The sequence below is a fragment of the Choristoneura fumiferana genome, chromosome 2, assembly GCF_025370935.1.
Source record: "Choristoneura fumiferana chromosome 2, NRCan_CFum_1, whole genome shotgun sequence".
In the NCBI taxonomy this organism is placed as follows: Eukaryota; Metazoa; Arthropoda; class Insecta; order Lepidoptera; family Tortricidae; genus Choristoneura; species Choristoneura fumiferana.
In genome coordinates this window covers 2,718,430-2,729,893 of record NC_133473.1, presented here as the reverse complement: position 1 = coordinate 2,729,893, position 11,464 = coordinate 2,718,430, and the positions used below count along the sequence as shown (strand labels likewise).

The 11,464-nt window shown below is 37.3% G+C and overlaps 1 protein-coding gene across 1 annotated transcript; it reads left to right on the top strand.

Annotated features, from left to right (window-relative positions):
* The first annotated feature begins 8,342 nt into the window (after positions 1–8,342).
* On the top strand, positions 8,343–10,797 carry LOC141445436 (uncharacterized). The gene is made up of 2 exons (XM_074111281.1): positions 8,343–8,973; positions 9,060–10,797. Exons 1-2 carry the CDS (start codon positions 8,654–8,656, stop codon positions 9,118–9,120), a joined length of 381 nt encoding a protein of 126 aa, XP_073967382.1. The 5' UTR covers positions 8,343–8,653; the 3' UTR covers positions 9,121–10,797.
* Positions 10,798–11,464: the final 667 nt, after the last annotated feature.

Below are 11,464 nucleotides of genomic sequence, written 5' to 3'. Positions count from 1 at the left end.
ATACTTTATTCCGAAATTACGGCTGCTTGTTGAAAAAGGTATTAGTGGCAATTAAACAGTAAATGTACAATTAGTAACTCATTGTTTTAATTTACTATTTACTCATTGTTTTATTTTTGTTTTCCTTTTTGTACAATAAAGAATATTAAACAAACAAACAATCTATGTTTTTGCAGGAACTGAAGCTAGTAGTAAAAGTAGCAGCGAAGCAATCTAGACAACTGCTACGGTCACCTCAATATATATCCGTACAATCTACAGGCACATAATGGCCTCTCTAATAAGGCGTTAGACAACTATATAGTAACAACCTGCATACTGACGTCGTGGACGGAGTTCGAAAAATGATCTAAAGAAAGCAAGGACTCTAGACGACTTGTATGAATGCCACGTTCTGTACATCAAGAAGATTCTGTTCAGGTGTCTGTTGAACAACCAGATCGACACCGGTTATGAACTTTTAAACGACATCTTTACGGTTATCTTGAAGTTTAGTCGAGTTTCTGAAGCTGGGTAAGTTTTATTTATTTAGTTACTGACATAGTTACATAAGGTTATTTTGTTACTAACAATGCTATGGACTTTATTTATTTATTATTATATGCAAGTCACATGTCATAAATACATATAGCACTAAGATTATGAAACTCGGAAGGACGCAGCATTTTTAAGAAAGAGAGAGTTTCTAAAACAATACGAATCCCTATCCTATATGACTGTGGTCTGAAATAAATCATTTTTTATTTTTAACTTTTATTCTAATTCGATGGGTAAAAAATCCGATGTAAATAAGAAATCCTTTTCCTAAATTATGGTGTTCTAAAGACAATGGACGTCTTCCGGCAGAGATGATTATATATTTTGAAGTCATGTATTCGCACTCTACGAAATGTACAGTACAAGATATATTTATATATAATTTGGACTTTCAGGTAAATGGAATCAAAAAGGAAGCAGGCGGTCACTTCACTCACTCGAACTTCGCGCAACTCGACGAGTTGTTCCATTTGTTTGAGAAGCTCGCCAAATATTTGCACAAAGTTATCACGAAGTGATGGAGTGCGGTTACCAGAGACATTTGGTCGAGCTGCTTACTATGGTCAATCTCAACAAGTACTATGACCCTGAACCAAAGGGATGATCAGAATTCTAGTATACTTTCTACTACTTAACCTTTTAACTTGCTAATGTACACCACTGTACTAAAGTACAAATTAGGATACCCTTGTAACGTGATTTAACTTAATGTAAAATTAAGCTGCATTAGTTGTTCTAATGTCTAGACCTACTAAGTAAATATTTTTACAATGCACGTGCTCGGAAAGTGCCTCTTGACGTGGGTCAACATATCCATAGAAAATTAGTGATTCCTGCACGCATCCACAAGTGTGCCGTAAAGTTGTATGGATTTTACTTACCGCACTTGTGCGGTAAAGTAACTTTTTAAATTGCCAAATTATGTCCAAACTATTGTTAAAAAAAATAAGTCTAAAGAGTCGTTATAGTTAGGCTTTGAACAAATAAGAAAACGTTTGATGCAACCAACTGAATATTTACTGATAAGATAATACAGATTAATCGCGACAGAAAAGAGAACGTTAATTTTTTTTTCATGTAAACTCGTATTTTAATTCCGTCTAAAGTTATGAAAAAAAAGAAATAAATTCTTGAGTCCAATTCGGACCGTGCGACGTCAAGCGCGCGCACTCGAAAGTTAACCAATGAGCTTCCAGTGCGCGCGCACGACGTAGCACGAACCAATCATGGTTACCCGTTCGCGCCTGTCATGAAACCCCGCCAAAGTAATGTTCATGAGTTCAGTCCGGTGAATTAATTTTTGATAATTGATAAGTAAATTAAAATGAAAAGTTCAAATGATGAATTTATATCTGACTTTACGCCGCCTTACGTCCTCCACGAAGCACATATTGCCAGTGACAAACTCAATGCTGAAATACGTGAACTATAATATACATACCTAAGTTAATAAACATCGTAAATTGATAGAATAATTTACTTCTACACACATGGATATTATAACATCTACCGGTATGTCTTATTCTTATTTATTTGCTTTTATCTATTAGAATTAGTGAAACAATTTTGATTAATTTACAGTTCCAAAGCTAAAAAATCTCAGATTTACGGTAACTTTTTGTTAACAGCTGGTAGATTAGATACATAAACATATACTTGATGATAATTAACTATTACACGGATTTATTCACGGGTTGCACTGATATTTAGCATTATAGGAGCGTGCAGGAGATAAGGACTAGCCAATATAAGTGTGGAAAATGTCAAGCAAAAAGGGCTAATAATTAATCATAAAAATCACAATACTAAAACAAAGTCTCCTTTACCTATCATTAGTAGCTGTAGCTGTTCTAATCTTCTGAGTCAATGATTGTTATGAAGATGGTTTAATAAAGTGTATACGTTAACGATTTTGGTTTGGCGTGCATATCGGTATGTATATCTACTGCCTGCTACTGTAGTAAAAGGAGTATGGCAAATAAATGATGTAGTCACTGCCTCGATTTTTTTCCTCGCTTAATGCATTGTAAAACGTTGTATGATATACGTGTCAAAAGTAGGAAATTCCCAACTCGTGCCGGCTCAAAACACTCGCTTCGCTCGTGTTTCAAGTTCTCGCCACTCGTGGGAATTGCCTACTTTCCGCACTTGTATCATAAATAACTATTGTATTATTTGCAAAGAAATCTTTAACAGTAGCACAGTTTTATTGTGTTGAATTAAGTTAGTGTTGGTTGCACCACGTTAGGTACTATAACGATAATCAGTGTCAAACCAGCTTTCATATCTCCGGTTTATTTATCTGGGTGCTAGTTTTTGCCCGCGATTTCGTCTGCGTGGAATTAGGTTATCGCGCGCTATTCCCTCCAAGGCTCGGATACCGGTTAAATTTCCAAACCGTTATCATGTACTTGGCGCAAAACCTTTTCATTTTGTTTCGTTCGCGAAACCGTTATTTTTAAACCGGTTTTTAAGGGAACATTTCCATAAAGTTCTTGTCAGATTAACCGGTTTAGAACAATAAAAACCGGTTTACTCCGGCGCCGGATAAACGTCGCCGCCCGCCGCCGGCCGGCCAACTGTCACTCGTTGAATAAAAGTTCTTAAAAACGCTCGCGTTCTTATGAAAGTTCGGAGTTAAAACGAAATAAATCGGTATTTACCGCTATTTAATAAACCGGTTCCGAGCCTTGAGCATTTTTCCTGGGATAAAAAGTAGCCTCCTGGCCCATAAACTATCTCTATGCCAAAAATCATGTCAGTTCGTTTCGACGTGAAAGACGAACAAACAGGCAAACACACACACTTTCACATTTATAATATGTATGGATTTGTTTTAGGTCTTCTGTCTGTTCCCCCAAAATCTCAATTTCATAAATCGAACAGTTTTCTCGTGTGTTATGTTTTTGCATAGAAATTGGCAAGATAAGTCTTGCTAAAACAGTAAAACAGCAAGGGTGAAATTTACTACTTACAATCACCAGCACTAATATTTGACACAACAAAGCGTGCATAAATATCTGACACAGCCCTATTTCTAGGGCCGGTAGAACGTGTCAGATATTTTTGCACGCCCCGCTGTGGCAGATAATGCATTTGACTACGTACGTTTAACAAGTATTTTAAGTTAATTTCTGCTTTCAGAAAACCTAACCATTTGACATTGGTTATCTTTCGTTATACATAGTAATTTGATGCAATTAATGCTAAATCTATTTAAGGCCGGTTCTCTATGAAAACCTCCTGATGTTTTATATAGCAGCTATTTGTTTGATTGTTTATTCGGACATGTTCTCGCAATAACTGCGAAAATGACTTTTTCTCGTCGGTCCACGTCGTTTCGCGTGTCGGTCGAGCCGATCGACGTCTTTTTGCTCTTATTGCGGGGACATAAAGCGTTTTGTAGTCGGCTAAGGCCGATTCAGTGTCGATAAATGTGGGTAAACCCTTAGTGAGATTTGTTTATGTGTTAGCACAACACTATTGCGGCAACACCGCTCATGTTTCGAATGCTGTGTGTACAGAGGGTTTCAAAATCTATTCGGAATATTGAAGCACTTGATTAGGTTAGTTTCAACCCTGTTAATGTTTTTCAGGATGAAAACATTTATTGTGGTTGACAAATGCTATCGTACATTAGACGATGTTCAAAGTGTCTCGTCTTAGGCGAGACTACATTTTGTATCGAAAATTCCGATGAAAAATAACCAGATAGTGTTTGTCTTTAAGTCGTTTTGTATATATTTAATACTCTAACCCCCCTGTTTCACCATCCATTGATTAAATTTATTTGACGGATAAATGTGATGCCGTCTCTGTGTGTTTTGTTCTAATAGACGGAGACGGCATCACATTTATCCGTCAAATGAAATTAATCAATGGTTGGTGAAACAGCCCCTAAATGTGATATTTATATTCCCACCATTAATTTTTAGGAGTAGATACTCTATTTTCTTTTGTGGTCAGTGTTGACTACGGGTGCAGTGAATAATGTTATGCCGTCGTATTTTGTCGGCAAAGTTCGTATTTATCTTGCTTTTATTTTAATTAGCTCCAGTAAATTTCAGTCAGCTAGTTGGGAAAGCAAGATAAATACGGACTTGTCCTACAAAATACCAATGGAAAAATTGTACTCATTAGATCTGTAATGTATGATATACGCTATGTTAAGTATTTTTTGCATATGTAGCTTATTAATTATTGTAGCATATCACTGCACCTATTAATTGTTGCTTGTGATCGCGTTGTTGTTTTTTGCCTTCTAGCCTAAAATAGATAAATAATTACGTACCTAATGCTTGTTGGCGATTTATTATGTATAATTAAAATGGTACATATCAATACGTGAATCTGTTATTCATCTGATCATGTTGTAAACAATTATACTTACTAAATAATTTTATTTTTTTCTGTTGTTTTATTTTGTACCTAATCCGCATAGTAAGAAAAATCCGAGGAGTTGAGAATGTGTGTGTTTTTAATGTCGGTAAAATAACTAAGATGCTATAGGAAGAAAGTCAAACTATTTAATTATATTCATAAACTTGTGAGGAAAAATTTGATTACACTTAGCTTTGAGTGTGATGCGCAAGCATCGGTAACTTGCAAGCAAAAAAATATAGTTATGATAGTTAACCATAGTTCAAAAGAGATCTATTTGCATTGTATGGCATAGTCATAATATTAAACACCTGTGACTTAATTTTCTATTGTAAATAAGCCCATCGGACCGTCTAGACGGTATGGTAAGACGTTAAGTTTATGTCTTCAATCTACGAAACGGCCAAGCCATAAGTTTTTAAACCAAGATTTGGAGTTAGTTAATTCAGGGCTCAGGGCTTTTCCTAGGATTTTGATAACTTTTTGTAGCGTACCTAAGCATTACGAGCTTGTAAGTCTTGGCCTCCAATTTTACGTTTTTTGTGGGATTAAGATATCACGACAAGATAGTTCTGTAAATAGCGCAATAGTTTTTAAAATTACTGAGATTTGTGCTATATGATTCTGCTCTCTTGTTAAAGTGTGTGTAGTCGATGATAATCTCTGCTCCTTGTCTACTACGATATTCGAAAATCGAAGTTCGTGTCGTTCCGTCCCTCTGACACTTATACTATACTATACGTGAGTGAGAAGGAACGGTACGATACGAACTTCGATTTTCGAATTTCGGAGTAGGGCCTCTTGAATGAATGCTGTATTGTAATAGACGCCATCCTAACCATCTTAGCTGTCCAGGCACGGGTAGTCAAAAATATCTGAACTTTTTTTTTATTCGACTGGATGGAAAACAAGCAAGTGGGTCTCCTGATGGTAAGAATCACCACCGCCCATAAACATCTGCAACACCAGGGGTATTGCAGATGCGTTGCCAACCTAGAGGTCTAAGGTAGGATACCTCAAGTGCCAGTAATTTCACCAGCTGTCCAGGCACGGGTAGTCAAAAATGTCTGAACTCTCACTTACGCAGTTGACAATAGGTACGGTTGTGATTTAATTTTCTCTTAAGTCAGCTCCGGTGATAATATGATGACGATACAGACCAATGTCACGTTTATATTTTAAATCAACTGAATAATCCATACTATCCATACTAATATTATAAATGCGAAAGTAACTCTGTCTGTCTGTCTGTCTGTCTGTCTGTCTGTCTGTCTGTTACGCTTTCACGCCTAAACCGCTGAACCGATTTTGATGAAATTTGGTACAGAGATAGAATAGACCTTGGGAAAGAACATAGGCTATTTTTTATCGCGAAAAAGAGGCTTTAAGGGGTTGAAATAGGGGATGAAAGTTTATAAGGTGGAAGTTCGTCGCTGTCGAAGTTAAAACCATGAAACTTGGCATTTAGGCGCTTAATCCATACTTCCATACTTTATAATATTATAAATGCAAAAGTAACTTTGTCTGTCTGTCTGTCTGTCTGTTACACTTTCACGCCTAAGCCGCTGAACCGATTTTGATGAAATTTGGTACAGAGATAGAATAGACCTTGGGAAAGAACATAAGCTATTTTTTATGAAATGAAATGAAATGAAATATTTTATTTGTTAATAGTGGGTTTGTTAATATTGCGAAAAAGAGGCTTTAAGGGGTTGAAATAGGGGATGAAAGTTTATAAGGTGGAAGTTCGTCGCTGTCGAAGTTAAAACCATGAAACTTGGCATTTAGGCGCTTAATAAGAAATAAATCGATATTTCTTTGAGCTTTTTTGAAAATTCGACCTGTGAGGGGGTGAAATAGGGGATGAAAGTTTATATGGAAGATCGTCATTGTCGAAGATAAATCGATGGTTCTCTATGAAACTTGGCATTTGGACACGTGATAAGAGATAAATACATATTTGTTCAAGCATTTTTGAAAATTCTTCCTATGAGGGGGTGAAATAGGGGATGAAGTTTATATGGAAGATCGTCATTGTCGAAGATAAATCGATGGTCCTTTATGAAACTTTTGTTCAAGCGTTTTTGAAAATGTACCAGCTAGGGGATGTTAGCAGAGGGGATGGTGCAGTGTTAGCAGAGCCTTCTAAACTCATAAGCAAAATGTACGCAATGTCGGGTCATTTTACATAGCTTATTCACATAGACAGTCAGACATGATAAAGTATGATTTTCAGATTTTTCTTATTTATTTTGCTATAAGAGCTACCTTTATGCAAAATTCCAAGTTTCTAGGACAGCCGGAAGTACCCTATAACTTTTTCTGTTGAGGCAATTTGTATGGAAACACCTTTTGAATGACTGTAGCTTTTGATTGCCTTGACTTAGAGGTTTGATTTTTTCACAGCTTTCGGGACTATTGACCTGAGTTTAGGGTCTTAATTTCAACTCGATACCTATACTCCGCGCGTTTACGAGATAAAGGGTCTTGACAGACAGACGGACGGACGGACAGCAAAGTAATCCTACAAGGGTTCCATTTTTCCTTTTTAGGTACGGAACCCTAATAAATATTTGCTCTGGCGCTTTTCAAATTTCGACCTATTTACTTGAAAATATGGGGATGAAAGTTCTTAAGGAATTCCAAACAAGTTACTACGTATCAGTACCTATATTTATCGGAAATTGTGTAGCTATGCTTAGTAAAAATGCCTTGACTTACAGTAAAGGACGTAAGGTGAGAGTTCACTATGAAGAATTAGTCCTTTTGTGTTGGCAGGGTAGAATACACGAATACAAAATGTGGCTACCCGCAAAATATTTATGTTTTACCAAAGAACATCGGATGGATGTATGTATGGAAGAACAAAAAAAAATAGTTTATATTTATAGCAATGTATTAAAATAGGTTATTTTCGGTAAACCATAGAAGTTTATATGTACTATTATTGGCAGAATAGGTATCCTATATAAATTAAATAATTCCCAAAATTACTATTCCACGCGGACGAAGTCGCGGGCAAAAGCTAGTTAAAAAATAAAGATAGACGACTGTACAGTCACAAGGTAGTAACGAAGGCAACACTTAGGAGACATCTCTCGGCTAAGTGAGGAAATAATTGCAAGCCTTGTATTGTAACTAAGTCAAAGCTTTTGGCTTGTTACTGGTGATTATAAGCGCCATCTGTTGTCGAGTAGCATATTGGCAAACATGGAAATTTTCATTTTTGTTCCAGGGTTTTAGCGTTTATATGTCAACAATTCATGAGTGTTTTCCGTTATAAGTTTCTAATCGACGATAAGATACTATTTTTCATTAGCAACGAAGTGTAAACTAGACGCTGCTTGCTTCAATTAAATCGATTCCAATAATGGCCGCTGCGACAGTGGCGCCAACATTTTCCATATATCAGGGTTTGTTTTCACGAATACTTCATTCTACCGTAAATCGTCCTAGGGTCAACACCTGATCCCAACCGGTCCAGTGCACGTGACATTGAAGTGAAAGCCAACATTTCCACTATTCGTCCTTCAATACCGATCAATAAAGTTACTATTTCTCCGTGTTTTATTACAAAAGGAGTTATATTTATTGTGAAAATCAGCTGAAAAGGAGTGCATCAAACGCTTCTAAGATATCGATCGTGCAACGGCCACCACTACGATAGCTTTTCGTCGCAGAGCGAACAGAATTTTAACAAAAACGTTAAGACCGAGGAGTCATCGTCACCGCCGAGATGGCGTTCATGATGCCGGTTATGAAGAACGACTGGGATATATACAACTCGCAGCGATCGCGACGCACGTCCGAGAACGAGCAGAAGACAAGCGGCGGGCGCGTGCGGAAGGTGTCGGAGTCACGGTCAGAGGGCCCGGCGCTGTCGCCGCGCAGCGCCGCCACGCTCAGCCCGCACCGCTCGGCGCCGGCCATGCGCTCGCTGTCGTACTGCCGCGCGCCGCCCTCGCGAGCCTCGCTGCGCGCTCCCGCCGACAGCCCCAGCAAGGGCTCGGCTAGCCCGCCGGCGCGCGCTCGCGACTCCGACAAGTTCCACAGCAGGTTGGTGGAGAAGCTGCGGCGGGCGCTCGGGCGCTCGGAGACAAGGGACGAGAGGCGCTCATGAGCTAACCCGTGCTTGTGTGCAGGGCGCGAGCGGAGTCCCCGGAGCGCCGGTCCCGCTGCGCCGCGTGCGTGCCCTACCTGTGACCACGCGCCGGCACGCGAGCGCCGCCACACGATCTGTGATATGTACGAGCCGGACACTCGAGCTGAGTAACGTTTGAATGTGCTACTAACAGCGGTTCCCTCATAATTCGACAATTTGGTTAATCTAGATTTATTCCGCTTGAGATCGACCGGGGGTTTAGTTCGAGCTCCTTAACATTTTAACCACAATCACATATGTATTAGGAATTGTGTACACTTGCATGTTCATTTGTGACTCTTTCGTTAGGCAATTTAACCCTATAGTGTTAAGTCGGAGGTTGTCAGTCAGTATTAGGTTGTATTGTAATGTGTATTGTAACAGGGCTGTATGATGAATGGATTTAAGACTGCGTTTAGGATAGGGCCGCGTCGGGCTATGAAATAGGTACCCGATGTTTAGTGTGTTTAGTTCTGTGGCAGTTTTAGCATGCTATCTGTGATTTGTTGTTTGTAAGATTACGTGGTTATTTAATTTTAACAGTATTGGCTAAATCCTACTTCAGTGTTTGTGTACGTCTAAATCAAATTGATTATGAAGTAAATTGATTCAGTGGAGGAACGCCTCCCTAACGTCGCGACAGGGGTGGCACAAACATTGAATCGATAATTACAATTAACGATTGTTTTATGTATAAAGCAGGTCCTGTACTTTACCTATTTATTTATTTTTCAGATATTTGTTTTCATTTTGGTATCAGAAAAGTTTGATCGAAAATCTTTTGAAAGAAATATTTTTAAAAATTGATTACGAATGTGAAGAATCTGCCGTCGAAAACGACGTTTTTAAAATCATGGCAAGTTGAAATTGAACATCGACTTTCTGATTACAACAACAGAAACAAATGTATATAAAATTTAACTTTATGACATCAACGAGTACCTTATTATTGTAGAAATATACAAATAATGTTAATGACAACTGTCGATATTGTTAAATTAGGCAGATCAAGTTTTAGTCGCAAATAGACAGTGAGAATTATGATAAATACATTTTAGTTAGTTGGTTGACGGGGCAAAGTGCAGCTCCATATATTTTAAACATTTTGTTATGGGCTGTTGTTGTTGTGGACGTGAGTTTACGTAATGTTAATATACTTCATACATGACTGTGTAAACGGACCAGCTTTATTAAATGTTTATAATAATGATAAATGTGATTTGAATCTTTCAGTGAAACTGAGTCATGAATCTTAGCGATTATGATAGCGTAATTGAGTCACAGAATACGTGTAATATTCTAAATTTAAGGCATATCGGAATCATTTTTTTTACAAACTTATACCTTTGTAAACTTCAAAACATACCTCTTCCAAAAAAAGTGTTCATGCATACTACTTTTGGGAAAACTTACGTAAGAAATTAAGGATGCGATGGTTTCAAATATGATATTTAATAAATTTTATTGAACTTTGTAAATTCATAAAGTTCCTATTAAACTGCCATTACTTGGAACTTGCCACATCTTCTGAAGAAAAAATATAGTTTTTCCGCTTTTTGTATTTGATGCAATAGCTACTTCATTTTTATAAGCTTTTAGTTATTTATATTTAAATTGATATTTATGTCAATGTAAAAAATGTCTGGTTTCGGATAAGATTTTTTATGTACGTCTACATATAAATAATGTATGCAAGCAGTATCTGGATGAAAATATAAAGCTTACTATCTTTAAAGAAATATTTTATTTATCTGACCAATATCACCTAAATTCAACCTAAAGAAAAATATAAAGAAAGAAAGAAAGTATACATTTATTCACAACACAAACGTACGTATACGTATATACGTTTTTTTTATTGACCAGAATTGTTGCTTTACCATTTTTAATAGTCCCTACGAGTATATCGGAGAAATAAAACATAGAGATTAGAGACTGATTTTCGTACTTGTTTGCAAAGAATATTAGTCTTTACCTAATATTTCGTGGTAGTCATTCCATGGTAGATTACACCTAAAATGCATCAATATCCAGTGGAGAGTGTTGTGGTGGGCCATGGAAGAGGCCTATGTCCAGCAGTGAACTGCTGTGGGCTGATGATGATGATGATGGATCCAGTGGATTTGGGCTAACCAATGTTAAAACAAGCCGTTCAATATTTGGTAAAGTTAATTCTTTAAGTCGAAATTTACTGGTTATCGAAGGATGACACTTGGCAGTCACATTCCTAAATCCAACTTATCCATAGGTAGTGTGAGTGTGATTAGCTGTACTACCTACTGTCTTGATGCCGGTTAATTCTAATACAATCAGAGCTTGGAGAGAGGGTTAATCAAGACATATCTGTCATGTGTAGATATTAATATGGTATATGGATAACACCCTGAAAATAAATATTCAAACGAA